The sequence below is a fragment of the Brassica napus genome, chromosome A10 (genome assembly GCF_020379485.1).
Source record: "Brassica napus cultivar Da-Ae chromosome A10, Da-Ae, whole genome shotgun sequence".
Taxonomy (NCBI): Eukaryota; Viridiplantae; Streptophyta; class Magnoliopsida; order Brassicales; family Brassicaceae; genus Brassica; species Brassica napus.
Window position 1 is genome coordinate 1,250,417 of NC_063443.1, and position 24,181 is coordinate 1,274,597.

General features: G+C 33.9%; 3 protein-coding genes across 3 annotated transcripts; 2 read left to right on the forward strand and 1 right to left on the reverse strand.

The window, feature by feature from the left end:
* The first annotated feature begins 3,262 nt into the window (after positions 1-3,262).
* LOC125579266 lies at positions 3,263-4,186 on the forward strand. The gene is made up of 2 exons (XM_048743239.1): positions 3,263-3,848; positions 4,029-4,186. Exons 1-2 carry the CDS (start codon positions 3,263-3,265, stop codon positions 4,184-4,186), a joined length of 744 nt encoding a protein of 247 aa, XP_048599196.1.
* Positions 4,187-20,105: 15,919 nt separating this feature from the next.
* Positions 20,106-21,385, forward strand: LOC111201220 (protein ACCELERATED CELL DEATH 6-like). The gene is made up of 2 exons (XM_048743240.1): positions 20,106-20,648; positions 20,762-21,385. The coding sequence occupies exons 1-2, from the start codon at positions 20,106-20,108 to the stop codon at positions 21,383-21,385; spliced, it is 1,167 nt and encodes a 388-aa protein (XP_048599197.1).
* A 660-nt stretch (positions 21,386-22,045) lies between these two features.
* Positions 22,046-24,158, reverse strand: LOC106423081 (protochlorophyllide reductase C, chloroplastic). The gene is made up of 5 exons (XM_013863867.3): positions 23,954-24,158; positions 23,724-23,822; positions 23,091-23,625; positions 22,431-22,786; positions 22,046-22,356 (listed from the first exon to the last, which is right to left on the reverse strand). The coding sequence occupies exons 1-5, from the start codon at positions 24,008-24,010 to the stop codon at positions 22,201-22,203; spliced, it is 1,203 nt and encodes a 400-aa protein (XP_013719321.2). The 5' UTR covers positions 24,011-24,158; the 3' UTR covers positions 22,046-22,200.
* Between the last annotated feature and the right edge of the window lie 23 nt (positions 24,159-24,181).

Sequence of the window (24,181 nt, forward strand, 5' to 3'; positions counted from 1 at the left end):
TCAACACCTTCATGTGTTTCTCAGAAGAAATATACAGAGCTTGCGGCATCACCCATCCCGTCAAAACGAAGTTTATTCATAGCGACTAAGGGCTTGAGCTCCGTTGCTCGTCACGTTCTTGCCGAGCTAAAGCTCTCCGAGAAGGTCTTATGTCTTCGAGAAAGCTCTCCCGACGAAGTCAAAGTCTCATTTTGCGTGCCTCTGTTCAAAGTCCATCTCGTGCACGTCATTATTTGAGGATTGAGAGACTTGTTTAGCAAGGAAATTAATCAATAGGCTCAAGCTCCTGCACAAACGTCAACAATCAAGAAGCTCCTAAGTTGGTCACGTCCTTTCTCTCGTCAGCAAAACGGCTTGGTCGCATCCTTTTACTCGGAAATGGCACGTGAAGGATAGCAAATTCCCGTGGTGTAGGACAGACACGACAGATCACGCCCACCTCAACATCAATCATGATCACACTCGTCACTTTTACTCATCGTGAGTAAATGACAAGACTGGTTCGTTCAGACTGGTTCGTCATAATCTCGACATCATTGTTCGACCTCAGCATCACGCGATCACCTCGGTCATGCTATCATCTTGAAGTTCGACGTCATCACCAACCAAATCCGGATAACGCCGAGAACAAAAGCTCTCACACTCTCTTTTATGGTCTTGGTGTAACCTCAGCAAGTACACTACCTCGGCAAAAGCGGGGAGCAGTTGGCGTGATCTCCTCAAAACGCCATCTTGAGATCATGTTCATCATCCTCGTAGCTGTTGCCATGACAGACAAATAAATCTGATGAGATAAGTTTTCTCATCTACTTAGTTAATTGTTTACGTCATATATCACCGCTTTATACTTTGTGATAGAACAAAAATCTTCACTTAATATTTTGTTAGTAAGGTTGATATTAAACGTGATCTCCCATATTAATAATTTATATGCTTGCTTGTTTCTTAAGGCACCCAATTTTCAATACGAGATCAAATTAATTAAGTTTAATTTTCTTTGTATAGTAGAATGAAGTGCTTTTTTGTACGTGGAGCAAATACAGGAGGACACAACTTTTCTTGTATGTTGTCTCAGCATGAACAAATTCATATTGTCATCGCACGGAACGAGATACGAGCACTCTTCCCTTACACAAGCGAAGTGGAGAAGATGAAGAATATGAGACCTTCTTTGCAACTGGCGCCAACTTGATCACAGTTCTCACAACTCTTGGCGACTTGCCAATCACGAGCTCGCACTCAGCACACCAGTGAGACCACGACAGTCTAGTTTCGATCTCAGCAAACATCTTCTATGACCACTACACCAGTCACGGCAATGCGCGGATCAACAAAACAATTTGCTTGGCACACACGATCTCAACACGAGACTTCGGATCGGTAAACTTGTATCTTAGGCACGAGTTTAAATTGAACTTGCTTGTTATTAGGCACGAATTTGCAGTCGACTCGCTTATCGTTAGACACGAGTTTACAAAAACTCGTCTTTGGCAAGGCATGAGTTTACAGAAACTCTCTTTCTACAAGGTACGAGCTCTCAGTAAACTCGCCTTCGTCTCAGCATGAGTTTAGTAAACTCGTCTTTCGCTAAGCATGAGTTCAAAGCAAATTCGCCTTTTATTAAGCACAAGTTCAAAATAAACTCGCCTAAATCATCATAAGCATGAATGTGTCTAATTAATTGTCTAATAAACCCTATTCGTAAAATTCATAGAGATCGACTTCATCTCTCTCTACGAACTTGGGGGGGCTTACTGTTGGGGGTGGATTTGCATCCTCTCTCAAGGCCCATTAGACACTTAATTAGGCCCACTTCTTTATGAAACCCTAGTCATATTTCTTCTATAAATAAGGAACTATCTCCTTATTAGAAGGGATCTCTTCTTCCATATTGGAGACTCTAGACACTTTCATAGAGATCTTATTGATTCATAGATTCACTTTACACTTTAAACATCTTTGTAATGCAATCTTTAATCAATATGAAATCTCTTTTATCTTCTTTTCCCATTTGATTCTTTCAAGATTTTTCTTAAGCCTCAAAGAATCTAATCATCATTTTTAGATTCTTTTATTGTATTGATTCAACAAATATTTCAGCATAAAGACCATTTTTGGATTAAACACTAGACAAGAGAAGATCCTTGGGAGAAATAGACGCAGCCGTTCAAGTGATGCATATCATCACTGCTTGGGTGATCACGTTCAAGTAATCAGTCGTTTTAGCAGAAGAAGCCACCAAAGGAAAAAACATTAAGCAAATCATGGGCAAAGATACATAGAGAGCGATAAGGAGATTAGCAAAGGAATATTACTTTATTCAAGTTTATAGCAAATTCCTTTTTCTGAGAAGTATATCAACAAACTCAAACATATTAGATATTATGCTTATCTATTAGAAAATATCTACAAAAGATATATTAATTAAAGTTTTGTCTTTTCTTTATAGTCGGTTGTTTACCCCCTTATGTCTTTGTATCACATGATTTGATTATCGAATGAAAAAGTCAACCCCTCTTTCTCTTTACGTTGCTCCATCACTCTCTCTTTTTAAGTTTTATCAACTCCCTCTCTCACTCACGATACACATATATAAATAATAAATATAAGTTCTATTTCCTAAGTTATATAACACGTTATCAGCACGAAGCTCTGACCAACCGAAGCTTATCAATCTAAAAGTTCTTAAACCAGCCGAGGTAATGTTTAAATTTATGTATTTTAATATACTTAATTTATTTAAATTTTATTATTGTTTCGGAGTGAGAGGCTGGACCTTCTCCGTTCGGGATGATAGGCGCTGCCTTCCCCGACTGATCGTTATGGTAGGCTATGCCTTCACGATCAGAGAAACACGTGGTAGGCTTTGCCTCCTTGAATAAAAAGAAAGGTCAAAAATGGTAGACTAAGTCTCCTCGGACCTTAAAATAAATAAAGTCAAAATGGTAGACCATGTCTCCTCGGACTTTGAAAAATGATCAATATGGTAGTCTATGACTCCTCGGATCATGTGGTAGGCTGAGCCTCCCGATTTTATTTATGCTATTTAAATTCCTGCAATTTAAATTTCTGCAATTTAAGTTTATGCTTTTATTTTATGCCTTTAATTTCTGCATTTAAATTATGCCTTTAAATTCCCGTTTTTATTATATTTATATATTATTCTATGAATACAGTTATCATGTCGAATTTGACAAAGCTCGAAATTAATGCCCTGGATATTACGGGAAATAATTATATGACCTGGGCAGTGGGTGCAAAAATGCACCTGAGAGGAAAGTGGCTTTTGGAAACCATCGATAGTTCAAAAACGGTGTCGGATGAGAAAAAGGCTAAAGCCATGATATTTTTACGACACCACATCCATGATGGTTTACAGGATGAATATATTACGAAAGAGGATCCTTGTGACCTCTGGAAATCTTTAAAAGAGAGGTTTGATCACCAGAAATATGTGATCTTACCGAAAGCTAAACACGAGTGGATCCATCTCCGGTTCCAGGATTACAAAAGTGTTAGTGAGTTTAATTCCGCGATGTTCGGAATTACTTCGAGGATGATGTTATGTGGAGAGAAAATAAGTGATTATGATATGATCGAGAAAACTCTCTCCACGTTCCATCCTGAAAATGTAATCCTGCAGCAACAGTACCGGGTGAGTGGATATACCCGTTACTCGGAGTTGATGCAAGTCCTCCTTGTAGCGGAGCAGAATAATCAACTCGTGACTTTAAACCATCAAGCTCGTCCCACTGGATCTGCTCCATTCCCTGAAGCGAATGTTGCATCATCCAGTTATGATAATAGGAGAGGACGAGGTCGTGGACGTGGTGGAAACCGTTATCATGGTCGTGGAAGAGGACGAGGAAGAAGATTCCGTCCCTATGATGAAAGAAATAATAAAGACTTCCACGAAAATGAAAGGAATGAAAAGGGCCAGGATGATAAAAGGCAAACGGGAACGGTTTGCTACAGATGCGGCATGAAAGGTCATTGGGTACGTACCTGTCGTACACCAAAACATTTAGCCGATCTGTATAGAGAATCCCAAAAGGGAAAAGAGAAAGGAAGAGGTGAAACTAACTTCATCTCTGATGAACCTGGGCCATCCTTTCATGGTTTAAACGATGATACTCATCTCGACGTATCAGACTTTCTGGTTGAACCAGAGAGTATCGATGAGTAATATAAATAGATGTGATATAAGTAGACTGTATTATAGTATCTATATATTTGTTGTAAGATATATGTTATGTTTGTTATGTTTAATGTTTAATAATATATGTTTTATGAATATTTTAAATTCAGAAAGAATGCCAAACTTTGAGACTATGGATGGAGATTTGTGTTTGGCAGATAGTGCGTCAACGCACACAATAATCAAAGATAAGAAATATTTCTCCAGTCTCAAAATAAGAAATTACGCTGGAAGCGTAAGTACAATATCTGGTAATGCAAAGATTATTATGGGCTCTGGAAGAGCGAAATTTTCAATGCCAGGGGGAACGATATTTGAAATAAGTTATGCATTGTATTCCCCCAAGTCTCATAGAAACTTGTTAAGTTTTAAGGATATCCGAAGAAATGGATATCATATTGAGACTATGAGTAAAGATGGCATTGAATTTCTTTGCATTAAGTCCGAGAGAAAACATATACTTGAAGAGTTAAGAATGTTATCCTCTGGACTATATTGTACGAAAATAACCATGACTGAGTCATATGCCGTGGTAAACATGAAGTTTACTGATACATTTAAAATATGGCATGAAAGGCTAGGACATCCTGGTTCAGTCATGATGAGAAAGATAGTGCAAAATTCGAATGGCCATCCGTTGAAAAACGGAAAAATTTTGCAAACGGGCGAGTTTACAAGTAATGCATGTTCTCAAGGAAAGCTTATAACTCGGCCATCACCAGCAAAAGTAGGCAATGAATCACCAATGTTTTTAGAAAGAATACATGGTGATATATGTGGGCCGATCCACCCACCGTGCGGGCCGTTTAAGTATTTCATGGTATTGATTGACGCATCTAGTAGATGGTCAAGTGTGTCTCTTTTGACAACACGAAATAAGGCTTTCGCAAAGTTCATTGCCCAGATAATAAAGCTGAGAACGCAGTTCTCAGAGTATGCCATTAAGAAAGTAAGGCTTGATAATGCTGGTGAATTTACATCGCAAGCTTTTGATGATTATTGTATGTCAATGGGGATTGATGTGGAGCATCCAGTCCCCCATGTGCATACACAAAATGGCATGGCCGAGTCATTGATAAAACGGTTGCAGTTGATTGCAAGACCGTTAGTCTTGAGAACAAAGCTCCCAATTTCTGTATGGGGTCATGCTATATTGCATGCGGCTGCACTGGTTCGGCTAAGACCAAGTGCTTATCATAAGTACTCCCCTTTATAATTGGCATCTGGACAAGAGCTAGATGTATCCCATCTCCGTGTCTTTGGGTGTGCGGTCTATGTTCCGATAGCTCCGCCACAAAGAACAAAAATGGGCCCACAAAGGAGATTGGGAATTTATGTGGGTTATACGTCACCAAGTATAATAAGATATCTGGAACCAGTAACTGGTGATATGTTTACGGCAAGGTTTGCCGATTGCCATTTTAATGAGGATGAATTTCCAGCGTTAGGGGGAGGAATTAATAGAATTCCTAAAGAGATTACATGGTGTACACCGTCGTTGTTACACCTTGATCCCCCTACGAATCAAAGAGAGCTGGAAGTTCAGAAAATTGTGCATTTACATAATTTGGCAAACCAGTTACCAGATGCGTTCACAGATACGAGAAGGGTGACGAAGTCATGTATACCCGCTGAAAATGTTCCATCCAGAGTTGATGTTCCTAAAGAACAAACTGATGGAAATAAAATGAATGAACCTAGGGTTCAGTTAAAGAGGGGGAGGCCAGCGGGTTCTAAAGATAAAAATCCCCGAAAGAAAAAGAAATTGGATGAACAAAGTACGGTTCTAGAAGAACCTAATAGTGAAAAATGTCTGAAAGAAGACATAGATAAAGATGATCCAGATGACGAGAAGGGAACAGAAAAGTATGAGATTTCCATCAACTACGCCCGAGATGAAAAGATATGGATCAGAAATAAGATAAAAGATGTTGAAGGAATGTTCTCCTTTTCTGTGTCCAAAGAGATCGATCATGAAAATGATGATCCCGATCCAAGGTCCATTTTAGAATGTCAAAAAGACATGATTGGGAGGAGTGGAAGAAGGCCATTCAAATTGAATTACTCTCCCTGAATAAAAGAAATGTCTTTGGACCTATAGTCATAACGCCTGAGAATATAAATCCTGTTGGGTATAAGTGGGTATTCGTGAGAAAAGTAAATGAGAAAAATGAAGTAACACGATATAAAGCCCGATTAGTTGCCCAAGGTTTTTCTCAGAGAGCGGGAATTGATTTTGAGGAAACGTATTCCCCGGTAATGGATGCAATTACGTTTAGATTTTTGATGAGCCTAACGGCGTCTAAAAATCTTGAAATGCATCTCATGGACGTTGTGACTGCATATTTGTATGGATCGTTGGATAACGATATATACATGAAACTCCCTGAGGGATTGAAAATGCCTGAAGCATTGAAAGAAAAATCCAGGGAGATTTGTTCGGTCAAGTTACAGCGATCACTATACGGATTAAAGCAATCCGGACGCATGTGGTACAATCGCTTAAGTGAATATCTTTTGAGTAAAGGATATGTTAATAATGCGATATGTCCATGCGTTTTTATAAAGAAATCGTCATCTGGCTTTGTGATCATTGTTGTATACGTTGATGACCTGAACATAATTGGAGATCAAAAGGAGGTTGATGATGCTCGAACTCATATGAAAGAGGAGTTCGAAATGAAAGATCTCGGCAAGACAAAGTTTTGTCTTGGGCTCCAGATAGAGCATCTCCGAGAAGGAATATTTGTGCATCAATCAAACTATACGAAAAGGTTATTGAAACGCTTTCGTATGAACAAAGCGACTCCTTTGAGTACTCCAATGATTGGTAGAACTCTCAATGTTGAGAGTGATCCTTTTAGGCCCTGCGAAGATAGCGAGAACATATTAGGTCCAGAAGTACCTTATATGAGTGCTATCGGTGGGCTGTTATATCTTGCAAACTGTACCAGACCAGATATAGCTTTTGCTACTAATCTACTGGCGAGATATAGTTCTGCTCCTACTCGCAGGCATTGGGACGGAATAAAGCATTTATTCCGTTACCTTCAAGGTACAGTTGATTTAGGGTTAATGTATTTTAGAAAACCCGAGTTTGGTATGGTTGGTTTTGCAGATGCGGGATACTTATCAGATCCTCATAAGGCTCGATCGCAAACCGGCTATGTTTTTACAATTGGTGGAACCGCGATCTCTTGGCGGTCCCAGAAACAAACTCTGGTTGCGACATCTTCAAATCATGCTGAAACTATTGCGCTTCACGAAGCATGTCGAGAATGTGTGTGGCTTTGGTCAATGAGTCACCACATACAAGAATCAAGCGGAATAGTCAACGAGAAAGAGCCGACAAAAATATTTGAAGATAACTCGGCTTGTGTCGCTCAACTCAAAGAAGGCTACATCAAAAGCGACAGGACAAAGCACATCCCTCCAAGATTTTTCTCGTACATAAAGGAGCTCGAGAAAAATAAAGAAGTGGACATCGAGTATATACGGTCATGCGAAAATCCGGCTGACTTGTTCACCAAAGCTCTTCCGACTACAACATTCCGAAAACATGTCTATGGCATTGGAATGCGGCATTTGCGTGACCTGTAACGAGGAAGCTAGGTCCACTCCTTTGAGGGTGAGATTACGACAGTGTACTCTTTTTCCCTTGTCATGGTTTTTGTCCCAAAGGGTTTTTCCATAACGAGGTTTTTAACGAGGCACTACGTAATACAAAATAGATAAGCAAGGGGGAGTATTAGATATTATGCTTATCTATTAGAAAATATCTACAAAAGATATATTAATTAAAGTTTTGTCTTTTCTTTATAGTCGGTTGTTTCACCGACTTGATCTCACTATAAATACCCCCTTATGTCTTTGTATCACATGATTTGATTATCGAATGAAAAAGTCAACCCCTCTTTCTCTTTACGTTGCTCCATCACTCTCTCTTTTTAAGTTTTATCAACTCCCTCTCTCACTCACGATACACATATATAAATAATAAATATAAGTTCTATTTCCTAAGTTATATAACAAAACAAAAAATCTTATAGAGATATTCAGACAGAAAATACTAAAAGTGTAATAAACTCTCAACATAGCTTACTCAACTTAAACAAAACTAAAGACATGACAATGAATCCAAACATTATCCTCCACTAAAACACAAGCAATTCTCATGTGTCATTAATTCCCAACTATTATAAAAATGCAGTCTATATAAATCACCCAACCTCTACAGAAAAAAAATGATTAAACAAATATAAGTTAAATTAGCAGAAGCCTCATTATATGATTCAATTGGTTTAAGAACTAAGCACCCTAAGAAAAATTTAAAATAAATAGTACAAATATTGTTGCTTAATTAAAATATAAGAATCCTGAATAAAATTATGTTTTATTGCCAGAATTAATTTCTTACCAAAATCAAATAAGAAAAATATATGAACAAAACTTCATTATACATGTTTAAATTCAGATTAGTCTCTAAAATAAAATTTCAAATGACATTCTTTCTATATACTGTCCACATTATACTTAACAATATAAAAATGTTCTCTAAATAACACATCACCTTTACTTCATGTTTAAATTCCAACTAAATTAATTTTGTTACAACTGTGGGAACCGAAATTCGCATTGATGATTTCCGTTTAAATAAGAAAACTAGGAAAATCCTAATTTGCCAGAGGTCTTGGAAATCTGTTAATACCACACGCCAAACAATAATGACACGAGAATAACAACGATAAAGTATAAGAAATCGTAAAAATAGCAAAAGGTGTCTTATTCCAAATTCGCGTATGAGAGTTACAACAAGGTAGAAGCCTCGGCTATGAGAGCTATCGGCGAGATCCCTAGTTCTAACAACCTAAGACTGCAAAACCTAGTTGAGTCGCAGCTCAAAATAACAAAAACGGAAATTTGCCTAATTGCTCTAAGTGCTAAGTTTGCTCAGAAAAAGTTCTCTCCTCATGCCTCTCGCCTAGGACTCTTTATATACTCGCTCCTAGGTCGGTTTACGCTTTTACTCTTCTGCCCTTAAGCCGTTATAGCATAAAATGGAGATATTCTATTTTTTCCGATCTTCGTAATTATCTTCAAAATTTCATATTTATCCGCGGAAACTTGACATTTATCTTTTCTTGCGCACCAAGCGTAAACCGTCCAAAGGTTTATGGGCTTTTGGTTAAGAAATCGTAAGTTAGGCCTCGAGTCGTGTCTTAGGTCCCTTTGGGCCGTCTTCCGACTCGAAACGTTTATTACGACTTTTTTCGATAAAGAACGAACTTTCCGCGGTTTTTACCGCAAAGTTTGATTGATGACTTAGAATGGCGAAAAACATGAACTGAGTTCGCTACGGTCTTCAGGAGATAGCATCGAAGGATAGACGAGAACACATGGACTGGTGTCGAATCGACGTTTCGGAAGAGCTCGGTCGCTACGTAGCGACCGAACATAACACACGCTCGGTCGCTACGTAGCGACTGAGCTTGGCTCGAGCTCGGTCACTACGTAGCGACCGGATAGCGTGCATGTGCGGTAGTTGCGCAATGACCGAGCTTGGTTTGTCCGTGTTCCGATTGTCATACTCGAACCTATCCGTAGCTGGCTTGGGTACGTTTTCGACGGCTTATGTTTGATCTAAATAAAATTCGAATGAAACTTCATCTCGAGAAGATAAGTTGTGACGTTCTCTTAACCAAGCATGATTTTTGCGGAGATTTGAACGTTAACTTTGTCGTAACCGTTTTCGACCCCAACAACAACCTTTTTATTATACTTTTATTGAATCGATTAGTCAAAACCACTAATGTTATTCCACTTTGAACTAAACAACTTGAAAATAAAGTAATACACTACAATCGATAACTACTATCAAATAGATCCGGAAAATATCATTCTCTTTCAACATATTTTCAATTTCATATTTTTGAACATATTTTCTTTACAAAGACGATAAAATGAATTGTAAGTTCGTGTAAAAATAAAATATATGAACCCGGCACGTAACGCCGGAATACCACTAGTTATCATATAAACAGAGATGTTCAAGAAATTGTTTAGTATCATTGTTGGTAAACCTGGTTCAACCATTACTATGTCCAATACACCACCAAATCGAAAACAAAGAGAAATATTCAGATTATTTTTTGGATAAGCTGATTACAGACATGGAAAGTCTAGACTGGGACCCAGAGAGCAGAATAATATCTGCTTCGATGATAAAACGAATTTTTATTAAAAAAATATACTTTTAAAAATTATTTAATAGTAAAAATATTTTTTTTAAAAAATATTTAGTAGTAATTATTTTAGAATTTTTTTTTTCCAAAATCCTAAAAAAATATTTGAAAACAATTTATTTAATATAATTTTCCTTTTCTAAAATTTTAATGAAAATATAATTATAAAATATTATATTGAACTTGGTTCTTCAAAATTGCTAATTAAAATGATTGTGACACATGTCAGTTATATATTTAGAAATGTGATATGTGTTAAACTATCTCATAATAAAATATATATATACTAAAATAATAAAAATGATTTTTCTTATAAAATAATTATAAATATTATTTAATAGTCGTATTATTATTATTATTATTATTATTATTATTGTTAGTATTTTTTATAAAAAACTTGGTTCTTCAAAGTTGCTAATTTACATGATTGTGACAATGTTAGTTATATATTTGAAAATGTGATATGTGTTAAACTTTCTCATAATCAAAAATATATATATACTAAAATAAAATAAAAAAGCGATTTTTTCTTAAAAAATAATTATAAATATTATTTAATTGTCTAATTATTATTATTTATTATAATTTTTGTTTTAAGAGATACTAAAGATAAAGAATTATAAAAGAAAAATATTAACTTTTAAGAAAAAATGTTAAACATAAACGAATTGTAAAATCATACAAGTACAAAAAGTTATTTAGTAAAAAAAAATGAATAACAACTAACTTTTAAATAAATAATATTACTTTTTTAAAGCCTAATTAAAAGAAATTTTTTAAAGTACTCTTATTATTGTCTTATAAGTAACTAACTTTCCTTTTTTTATAGATAATTTTGTATGTTAAAAAAGTATGACCAAAAATAGCTACAAATATTTCACATCTATATTTAGGTTTAAGCTTCCACTTATTATTTTTACAAAACACAATAATATTTACATGAAAAGTATAACCTAGGTATTTTCTTTTCATTTCTTGATACAACTCAACTTTCTATTACCCTTATTACATGCTAACATAATTTTATATTTTGATGTTATTATCGTACATGAGTATGTGTGAATATGATGAATATGTATTTGTATGTATAAGATAAAATATATAAATAATAAAAAGAATTTTTCTTATTGAAAATAAAATAGTTGTACAAAAATCTAAAAGAAAAATTAATTATAAAATAATTAATTTCCTTTTTAAAAGTCTAAATAAAATAAATATATAAAAAAACTTATTTTTCTTATAATTAAAAAACTTTACCTTTTAATAATTTTGTGTAAAAAAATATAAAGCAAAATTAACTTCAAATATTTCATTTGATATGATTGTGACATGTGTCAATTAAAAAAAAGATTGTGAATGTGTCAATAAAAACTGTCATTATGTGAAAATAACTTCATCTTTTCCTAAAATCCTAAATAAAAGAGATTTCTAAAACAAAATATTTTCTAATCTTAACCAATTAAGCATTTGTTTTTCTTTTTTTAAAAAAATCTTGACCAGAGAGAATTGTAAAATTTTATTTAATAGTAATTTGTACTTATAAAAATTAATGATAAACACAATAGTAAAAAAATATTTAGTTAACAAGAAAATTTGTAAAAAAAATTAGTGATATTGGAAAAAAATGAATTTTGAAAATAGCAACTTTTACTAATAGTTAATATTTACTGGAAATAATTATTTGATATAAATATTATTTTTCTAAACCCTAGAAAAAAATATAATTTTAAAAGACTATGTAATATTAATTTATTTTTTCTGAAATCCTAAAAAACTGTACAAGAGTATTTGATAGTTGTTTTTCGTATTAATATAAAAAATCGTAAACATAAAAAAAATTGTATCATATTTTTTTAAGTCCTAACGAAAAGAAAATTAAAAAAAAAATTATTCTTTTCTAAGAGAGTATTTGATGATGAACATGATACAAAGAGTTATTTAATTAACAAAAGAAGTGTAAATTAGTATTGATACGAAATGTAAATTTTTTATTAGTAACTAAAAATAATTTCCACAGAAACCTTCTCGGATCAGTTAGAAATTTAATTAACGTGAATGTTGGTAACCTCATAAATATCACCAATTAAGTTATAAATTTCATTCAGTAGCCCACATATTCATTAATAAACGTGAATTAACAAGATAATGTTAAAAGGTCTTTATAGTTTTAAAAAAATGCAAGTATATTAAAAATTGACGCAGACGTCATCCACGGAGGTCGTCTAGTAGACTTCCAGAGAAGTCGTCCATTTAGGTCGACACGGACGACTTCAATCTAAGTCTTCCAGACGACTAAAATATAAGTCGTTTGGTAAATGCAGAGGTTATTTTTGCAATTGACATTGAAATCTGTTATCTGACACGATTGAAAAATAAGTCGTCTACTTTTGTTTGGTTAAAAAAACTCCAATAAGTCGTCTACTTTTGTTTGGTTAAAAAACTCCAAAAAAGCTAGACGACTTACATTTCAGTCATCATAGGTTAGTTTTGCATTTGACTGGATTATTTCGCAAGTTTGACTTTCCTGGACGACTTACATTTCAGTCGTCTAGTAAAAAATTGAAATATCAATAATTTATTTAAACTCAACGACTTAAAATTAAGTCGTCATAGGTTAGTTTTGCAATTGAAAGATAAAACTTCAATATTTAATTATATATAAACAACTTACAATTCCGTCGTCCGCCCGACGACTTACATGTAAGTCGTTCAGGATTGACGAGGTTTGACCAGAATCTCGGAATATATGTAAGTCGTTGGGCGGACGACTGAATTGTAAGTTGTCTGAGTATAATTAAATATTGAAGTTTTTTTTTCAATTGCAAAACTAACCTACGACGACTTACATGTAAGTCGTCGGGTTTTAATAAAATATTGATATTTCAATTTTCCACCAGACGACTGAAATGTAAGTCGTCCAGGAAAGTCAAACTTGTAAAATAATCCAGTCAAATGCAAAACTAACCTATGATAAGTCGTCTAGGTTCTTTGGGGATTTTTTTGTAACCAAACAAAAGCAGACGACTTGTATTTCAGTCGTCTCAGAAAACATATTTCAAAGTCAATTGCAAAAATAACATCTGCATTGACCAGACGACTTCCAGGTAAGATCTAAAAAAACTCGATTTCATACCTTAAATTGGTGAGATAACTTCCTTAGCGCACATAAGGCTTCTCCAAGAACACATAATCTCAAACGAAAGTGACCCACCCAAAATCGTTAGCTTCTATGACTCTATGAACCATAAAAAATGTAGAATCAAAATCTTGGGTTTTTTTAGCTTAATGTGGAGAGAAAGTGTGAGAGATGTTGTGTTTAGTTCATAAGAATGGAGAAAAAAGAAGGATAAATCGATTTTGGGAGCATTAAGAGCTTCAAATTGGTTGTTCATGGTGGTTAGGGTATTGATGACAATGGCAATCTCTTTCTATGACTCCTCTTAACTTAAGTAGTAGTTAAAATAGGAAAGTGAGTCATATTAAAAAGTCTTCTTTCTTTCAATTCAATCTCGTTTTTTCTGGCTCGGCTGGATAGTATAGCCGAGTCATTCTCCTTTTTTATGATGCTAAGAAGTAAAAAAAGCCAATAAAGAAAAAATATATTCATCCTTGTAATTATTTGAAGATGATGAGGGTGAGAGAGTCAAATGTCATTTTCGAAAAAAAAAATTTGATGGCATTTTCGTGAATTATATGAACTTGTGGGGTGAATAGGGCAAAACAAATTTCCAAAAAAAAGAGATGTTAGTTTTGTGTTTGACTTTGAGTTATAGGTCAATTTTGCAAAAAATACCATTATTAAAACTGTTAAAAGTCTAACATTCAATTTTTTCGATCCATGGTTTACATTTTTTGTTATGATAAAATACAAATGATTACAAAATCATATAAGTAAAACGTCTTATTTAATAAATATTAAGTGTAAAAGATATATATATTAATATCGTTTAAATTCAACTATATACCATATAAATTACATAAATATTTTAATTTTGAAATTTTCTTTGAACAATTTTTTTCGGGTAAAAGCTTTGAACAAATATTGAAAACTAAATATTTAAACTTTAAACTTAACCTTGAACTTTTTAAAAATTTATAAATTACTAAAACTATTAATCACACAATGAAAATTTTGTTATCAAATATTCAAAAAGGTTTTGTTAAAAAAATATACAAATGATCAAAAAAACTTGATGAGTAGAAAGCATCATTTAATATATATATATATATATATATCAATATTAAAAATACACTATATATATGTTAATGTCATTTAAATTTAATTATATATGTAATAGTTACTGAATTTTTAATTATTCAATATATATTTATTATTTCATGAATATGTAAAAGAACATATAATACATAAAAATAGTATATATAATGCTCATCCGCCCGGATCTTAATCTAGTTTTAATTTTATTTTGGAATTAATTAGGAATGACTAAACTGGGTTTTAATTAATGTTTATATTACAGGGACAATAATTTTGGTTTTAATTCCAAGGGGACAATAGTATAGTTATTTTGTTCTTTTTTTACCAAATTTTCCAATATTTTATTACTGGTGTAGACAAATCATATTTTGAAGTTAAGATTTATAAGAACTCATTTTTTTCTGTAAAAAGAATAATTCTTTATTTAGTGACATCAGGAATAAAATGTTTGTTTTGAAGTCAGTCATTGTCCTAACTTAGGTGGGATTTGTCAGTAATCACTATTACACTTTAATAATTGGTTTGGTTCGCATGAAAAGTAGACAATGTTGAGTTTGTAGTCATAAAACTTGTGAGGTTAGAATCTTTAAAATTGCTATTACAGAAACAGGTTTAAAAAAACGTATGTGTTTGCTTCAAGTCTTTAATTAGTACTCACATGAACTTAGGCATAATCTTTGTATCTGATTGATCATCATAATGATCTATCTCTTTGATTCATCACCCATGACTGATCCTCATCGAAAGCAGTTGTATCAATGATGATTAAAGTAACTTTTTTTTAACAGCATAATGATTTTTTTTTCTGATAATCCAGATAATCCGGACACTCCGAAGAGAACCCGATAACATCTAAATACACTTCCGCAGAAGGCATCTTGGAAGGCCGTCTTTTTCACCCAATTTTAATCGACGGTAGCCAGCAAGATTCGAATCCAGATCCGTATTGGGCCAAAGCTCTCTCAAGACCACTGGACCGTTCACTTGGTTAACAAATGATTAAAGTAGCTAAGATCTTAAAATACAATGCTTTATCCCTAATGAAGCCTTTTTATTCCTTATGAAAAGGGTGCATCCACAAATCATAAACCATTGATAATTTTTAGGTTCCACATTAAAAGATCAAACACAGATTCCACAAAAAAAAACAGTTTTACAAAAAATGTAATATATTGATAACCTATTTGTGAGTTAAGCTTCTAGGAATTATTGATAATTCACTAGTCTGTGTTAACTGTTATAATAGAATACTAGGTTAAGATCCGCGCCTTGCGCGGAATAAACATTATATATATAAATAATTTTATATATTATATGTTTATAACATATTATGAAATAATAAATATATATTGAATAATTAAAAAGTCATTATCTACTACTTATATAATTAAATTGGTGCGAACATATAAATAAATTTTATAAATCAAAAAATATTTTTCTATTTGATATGATATATAATTAAATTTAAATGATAGTAACATATATATGATATATTTTAATATTAATATTTATTAGATGATGCTTTTTGCTCATATTTTTTTTTATCATTTGTATATGTTATAGCAAAAAGTCTTGATAACAAAATTTTCACTGTGGGATTAAGGGTTTAAGTAAATTATAATATTTCAAAAAATTTAGCTGTCAATATTTTTTCAATTTTTTTATCAAAAAATGTTCAAAGTAAATTTCAAAATTAAGATATTTATGTATTTTTATATGGCATATAGTTTAATTTAAAATGATACATATATTTATATATCTTTTATTTTTGATACTTATTAAATGAGACTTTCAACTTATATTATTTTTTAATTATTTGTATCATGTCATAACAAAAGTTTTAAATCATAGATCACAAAATTTGAATGTGAAACTTTTAACAGTTTTAGTAATTTATACTCGTTTTTAAAAATTCAAAATATAATATATAAATAATTTTTTAAATTTTTATTATATGGTTACTATGATTGTTTAATTTATTTTAATAGCTTAAAATTAAACAAATATAATTATAATACACACTTATTTTTATCAAATTTTTATGATCCAAAATCATTAATTGTCATATATACTTTAGCCATATTAGACAATTCCGTAATCTTATTTAAGAAAATAATAAAGCACATTAATAATGTATTTATTGTGGTTTAATAAAAAGCTTATTATATATTTAGATGAACCAACATGTTTTTCTAAGGATTCTAAGAATCATTCTAGTGATGACATGTGGCTACAAAAAAATGTTGCAATGCTTCTCAAATAATATATAGGGGATGTAATAGTTTTTAGTCAAAATAATTTCGAAATTAATCTCTGTAATGATATTTTATCATTCAATTTGATAATAATAATAAAGGGGAAAATGACATTAAAAAAAGGAACAAAATCTCAAATCAAAAAGTGAATCTAAAAATTTGGAAGACTACAATAATAGGCTCCAACGGTGTATTTCCATCCTTCATCATCAAGAAAGAATAAAATTACCAAGGTAGTTTTTACACCTACGATGAGGCTGATGATCTCAAAAAAAAAAAAAAAATTCAACACATAAGTAAAACACATCATACAATGATATCAAAGGCAAAAACATTTTTTGGAAAGTAGCATTTTCTATCTGAAAGGAAGATCTGTGATTACATAGAAGGAACTTGTGCTTCAGACCACATAGCCACCAACAACTTAGCAAACAAGATAAGCTTAGCTGGTATGAATAAAAACACAGTGGATAGCATCCATTGAATAAAAGTATTTATTTACTTCATAAACTCTCCCCAAGTTTTGGTGCCGGCATCGGCAAGGCAGGAGGATCACCAACATTGCCGAGAAGAAGACTACTGCCACATAAAAAATTATGTATGAAATGGCTCAAGGAAAATATGTGATAAAATAACAAAAAGAAAAAGCAAAAAACAACAAAATATGAAAGTATAACAGTGCATCAGTTCAGAATATATGAGATAAGCAAATACTCAAATAATCCAAATATTCATTAAAAATGCTTAAACAAATTATCTGCATATAATGTTTACCTTTAAACGTAAATGATTATCCAAACATTTACTAGATTTAACAAAATAGTATTTGTCAAAAAATATCAATCAAATTAATAGAAGCCAAATACACTATCTTTGATTAATTATGTGAACAAACAAATAGAAATATCGTAGAAAGCTTTATTTTATTAAAATACATGTCTTTCAAGACATTAGTTCAAATGTTATTCTTATGTTTGATATAAAGTTCTAACAATGGATCCAATCTAAAATCTGAGTAGCTCAAATATGTACTTGTTATGACCAATTTTTGTGCGATCCAAATCTGATGTAAAATCTAGAAAACTTGATCCATGAATCATATTTAGTTTAGCATTTCTCAGAAAAAATAGTCCATACCCATACATTATCTAAAATAATTAATCCAAAACCTAGACAACCCAATCCTAAAGAAATAATATATATATCTATCTATCTGCCTATCAATCAATAAACCGATTATGTCATCTGAGAGTGTATTTCAACAAATTATCATCTCATCTCTGAATTATGTTGTGCTTGTCAATGTGTCTTGTTGGATTCATCCGTATCTATGAAATTTACTGAGCATACATGTTCTCTCTTCAGATTGTTATTGGCTTGTTTAGTTTCAAACTCAACTACTTTTAATTATATTCATTGGGACTAACATAACTAGTGTATTTCCATGTTTAACTTCTAATATTTGGATTTCACGTGAACAAATTATCATCTCATCTCTGAATTATGTTGTGCTTGTTAGATTCATTGATCAATATCTTGTTAGATTCATCGATCAATATCTATGAAATTTACTGAACGTACATGTTCTCTTTAATTAGACTGTTATTGGCTTGTTTAGTTTCAAACTCAACTATTTCTAATTCTATTCATTGGGGACTAACATAACAAAACCAAAAGTGTTGGGTAACTATCATAATTTCAAATAGTTTATAAATTTCCAAGTCGTTACAAGATTTATGACGAATCATATAGGTATCTTCTTCTGTTACCTCATTTGGACTTGCTCTAACATAAACAAATCATTTCTTGTGTCTGTGTTGCTACTTTCTTGCATGATATCTTCTTTTAGTAGATTAAGATCAGACACTACTTTAATCAGACAACTTGTGCTAGTATATGCCTTCACCAGCTTGTAAATAGTAATCATTTTGAAGCCTTAGCATGTGTACAGTAATATTTTAAAATAAAAAATGGTTTCCCTCTTCCCACATCTTCCCTACTTCGCTCATCGTACGATTATATAATACAGCATTCTGAAAGGTGTTTTAATTATAAGTTTTATAGTCTATCTTGTTTACTCCGGCTCCTACCAAATTGTTAAAGTCCCTTTACATTTCAGGTACGTATGCATCAAAGCATTTCAGTCACTATATTGATTTAAATCGTGATTACTTATGGTGTCATATATTATTTTTCATTCTGGCTGATTTTTTTTGTCGATGTTCCACAAGCTTCTTGCTTAAAGGTACTTTGCCAAGACATTAACCATAGGGTTTGAGAGATAAGCTCATGGGGAAGTCTGATATAGAAATTGCAGTTCTAAGGCATAGAAAAGCCAGGATTAGGGAATTACGCCACATGCAACTACTTCATGATGCTACCATTTCACCCCCTGAAGAGATCAACTACATGGAAAGAAGAATATATATGGTCGCCACAGAAGGTAACATTGAGGCATTTGATGAGTTATTAGCTCTGGGAACAGCAGTTCCTGTTCTGACTGATATAACTCCTCAAGGAAACACAATCGTGCACCTTGCTGCCATATATGGTCATTTCCGACTACTGGAGCATATAATCAACCATGAGCGAGTAGTTTTTCGAAACTTTGACCCAATTCCTAATTATTATCAAAGCCTTTTGTTAAGACCAAACGCCAATGGAGACCTTCCTCTCCATGTAGCAGCTGCTGCAGGCCATGCACCGGCTGTGATCCGTCTTATTAACTACCTAAACCAACTTCCGCGTGGAATGCAAATTTTCCTTAGAGAAGGAAGACAGGTAGAAGTTGGAGATGTTTGGGTAGTGCAGAACAATGGAGGAAACACCGCCCTGCACCTAGCTTTGAAAGCAAATCATCAAGATGTTGCTTTGCGTCTCGCGGAAGTCGATCCAAGGGTTTCTTTTGTTCCTAACGAAGAGAGGGCATCTCCCTTGTACATGGCAGCTGAAGCTGGGGATGTGTTACTCGTGGCCCGAATGCTAATAAGTCCTGTTCCTCGCTACGAAGGAAAATCAGTTATGCATGCTGCAATAAAAAGCAAAAATATAGGTTACATTCCTAGACTTTAATTATTTTTTCTTTGGTTTCATACTTGGATCTTCAATTCTTCTTCTTCTTCTTTTTTGTAAAAGATCTTCAATTCTTCTAGATCATCTTATTTAGTGGAACTAACCATTTTTTTAATAAAAATATGGCAGAGATCTTAAATCTTCTATTAGTACCCATCCGCCAAAACCTCATTAACTCAAGGGACGAAGAGAAAAGGAGCGTTCTCTCATATGCAGCGTCCATAGGATATGATGAAGGAGTAGAACGTCTATTACAGGAGTTTAGTAATATTGCTTATGTTAAGGATCCTGATGGCTTCTTCCCCATCCATTCGGCTTGCAGAAGAGGTCATATGGGCGCTCTGCAGGCTATCCTGCAATCCTGCCCTGACACGATAGAGCTACTTAACCTACAAGGCCAAAATGTCCTTCACGTTGCAGCTGAATGTGGGAAAAACGAAGTTGTCAAATACATTCTCGGAAACGAAAAGTATGCAAACCTCATAAATCAGAAGGATCATAAAGGAAACACTCCACTACACTTGGCTACAATGTTTTGGTATCCAATGATTGTGCATATACTTACACAGGATGAAAGGGTTAACCTGGGTGAACAGAACAAATTGGGCTTTACAGCTCTTGATGCAGCTGAGGAATGGATGGATTTGAACCCCACTTTCCGTGAGGTACACTCTTTAGCTTTTTATATCTTCCCTTGATTCTAGATTCATGCTCTGTTAACTACAGTGGGATTATAGCTAGGAATGATTTATATTTACTTTTTTTTTTTACATTGCAGCGACTGACATGGATGGCTTTAGTTTGTGTTGGTACCCCAAGAGCCCTAAAGTTAATGCCGTATGATTCATTTTTGGCACCTGGGCCTCAGGAAGGAATCATCCAGTCCAATGAGATGCCATCTGCCAAAAAGTACAAGGATAGAGTTAACACCCTGCTGTTGCTGGCTATACTCGTTGCCACTGTTGCATTTTCTGCAGCTTTCAGTGTGACAAAAGTACCTGAAGGAGAAACACACTGGTATAAAGTCTTTGTGGTCTCAAACACAATAGCAATGTACAGTTCAGTTCTCACAACTGTTGCTCTCATATGGGCACAGCTTGGTGATCTGGTGTTGATCCTCAATGTCTTCAAGTTCGTGTTGCCGCTTCTTGGCATAGCTCTTATTTCCATGTCTTTTGCTTTTCTAGCTGGTATGCTTGTAGTGGTGGGAAACCAGTTGTGGCTTTCTGTCTTGCTTCTTGCTTCAGGCGGCGTCTTCTTGGGCATGCTTTTTCTGCTGGTTGTTCCTTTTGTCTGCCCTTATACTTCAAGACCATCCTTTTTCAGGTATGTCTTGCGTTACCCTTTTTACCTTCTTCTTATGCTCATTGTGTGGGATGACACCGATGATGACTTGGAATGAAATCAAAAGCTCTCTATTGTCATATCCATTGTTATCTCGAGCATTATTTCCGGTTCTTAGTTGTTTCTCTCTACAATGTACCATTTAAACAATTTTTTTTTAATATTCTAGAACATGTACTTCAATTGATTATTCAATAACTTTCTTCACAACGATTGATCTAATATTTTAATCTTCTAGCTTTGTAATGGTCATTTAGATTGTGTTCCTCTGTATTCAGAGTCTGGTTTTAGCTGGTTTTATTCCATTCTCTTACTAGGGAGAAAACTATCTTAAAACTAAAACACATATTACAATCTATAAAAATATACAGCCATCACAAAAACACCATGATTAAAGGCACACCTTTCTCTTTTTACCCAAAAGAGAGAATCAATCATCCAAGAAAAGTCAAATCATTCTACAAAGTTCTGAAGATCTTGAATGGTGAATGCAAGTGCCTTGTGCCCACTCATTGATTGGTCTCTACGTCAACTATACTCTTTACCAAATCTTTGATGTTTTACAATACATGATGGAAATTTTCTTGTCACTCATTGATTATGGTAGAAACTAGTAAATGATGGGAACAATATTTTAGTTTACGAATTTCGTATATGACTTCTCTTTCATTTAGTGAAATATATTGTACTAGTTTCATCAATATCGGGGATTGTTCAGTTGGGAGAACGCTCACCGCAATTATTTTTGGAATAAATACAGAGCTGTATGTACTGTGTATGTTCCTTGATTCAAATTCTCAAGTATTAAACTTCAATGTCTTCCCTTTAATATGGTACATCTTACAAAACTCTGGAATCCAGAATGCATTTGCATCAGGCCAAGCCAACAAGCTTCTCGCTAACCTCCCACAGTTTCTTTGCCTTCTCTGCATCACTTGCTTCTTTCGAAAGCTGATTCTCAAACGAAGAGGAGTTATTGTTCCAGCTCCAATACACCCCTGACTTTCCCAGGCTCGGATCACTCACAACCTACACCCAATCCACAGTCTCAATCAAGAATCTGTCTACATATATTACTCATAATCCGATTTACAAAGACTGACCTGTGCTAGTCTTTTCCCAGCTTCCTCCTCAGATACATAACCTTTGGTGATATACTTCTGAAAAGGCGGAAACAGAAGCCTGAACAGAGGTATGTGTTCTCTGAACAATCCCGTCGTAGCGATGCAACCAGGGTAAAGTGAAGCAAACGTGACACCAGTTTCCTCGTGGTAACGTCTGTGAAGCTCCTGCATTGTCAGCATGTTGCACACTTTGCTGTCTTTGTATGCTTTGGCTCCATCATACTCTCCTCCATCTATCATCGAACTGTTCTGCCCGTTCAACCCCGATGCTAAGCCTCTTAGGTCTCCAAGGTTCGCCTTTGGCGGTACATTCCCAGCCAAAGTGTTTGTGTTTCCTACAACAACATTAATGTACTTTTTTACTTTTAAATAACAATCATTATATTTTGATAAATTTTAATGGTAACTTCTTAATGTTTTATTACAAATTTTTGTATTATTTTAAAATAATTTATTTGTTATTTAAAAAAAAACTAAAAAAATTCAGCAAAATCAAAAACAAAAATCTAAATCTAAACACTAAAAAACCAAAATTAAAAAAAAAAAAAAAAAAAACAAAATAAGTCTAAAACCAAAAACTAGTTTAAACAATCGACACCTCACTGTCTGAAAGGAGAATGTGTCTTTTTATTTATTTACCTGTAATAGATCCTACGATAATCATACGTTTTGATGGATAGTCAGATTTCTTCAAATCATCAAGAAGCAACCTCGAGAGAAGAAAATGTCCTAAATGGTTAGTCCCAACGCTTATCTCAAACCCTTCAGCTGTAAAGGAAGGTTCTTTAGCAGTCGGCTGGTAAACCGCAGCGTTGCAGACAAGAACATCCAACGGCCGTTCTGCTCTCCGGAAACTTTCAACAAACTGCTTCACGCTTTCTAGCGAGGCGAGATCGAGATGCATCACCGTGTAGTCTTCCTTAGACATTCCCACGGATTTCGCCGCTTTCTCGGCTTTGAGAAAGTTCCTGCAAGCCATGACCACGTGCCATTCCCCTGTTTCTGCTAAAGCCTTGGCCGTGGCTAAACCGAGACCGGAGGAAGCTCCGGTGATCACTGCGGTGCCTTTTCTCTGCGTCTTCTTTTGCTCCGGCGAGGCTTCGTTCGCCCGAGGAGTTGCAACTGTCTGTGCGCGAGTAACGCTGGAGAAACGCGGACTTTGTCTTCTCTGTTCCTGTAACGAAACAGAGAATAAACTCAGGACATTGCTCTGTTTTTTTTTTTTTTTTTGAGAATTGAAGAATCTATAAGATGATTGATTTTTTTGTTTACCTTGACGGTTAAGAGGGTGGAGATTTTATCGGCTTTAAGATGGTTGGAGAATGAAAAACCAGTTGGAGTCGTCTCCTTTAGAGAAGCACTGAACTTACCCTGCAAAATCAACCATTGGCCTTTTAGCAAAAAAAAAAAAAAAAAAAAAATCAACCGTTGGCATTGAGCTCAAAACTCTTGAATTAATGTATTAAGAATAAAATTTGGTGAATGTGAAAACATAATAATACCTCTTTGCGGATTGAGACGGTAGAAGGAAGAAGAGAATATGCAGCCTGAAGAGCCATTTCTGTACGGAACTGACTGAAGTTGCGAGAGTTCAGTGTCTGTCTTCTACGTTGTTCGATTTGAGGGGGGAGACAAAAAGATAAGGGAGTATTGGATTAGTGACACGTGTAGCCACTCAGATCACTAGTTTGGATTCTTTGTGATGGGCCTAGAGATGGGCTTGATTTATA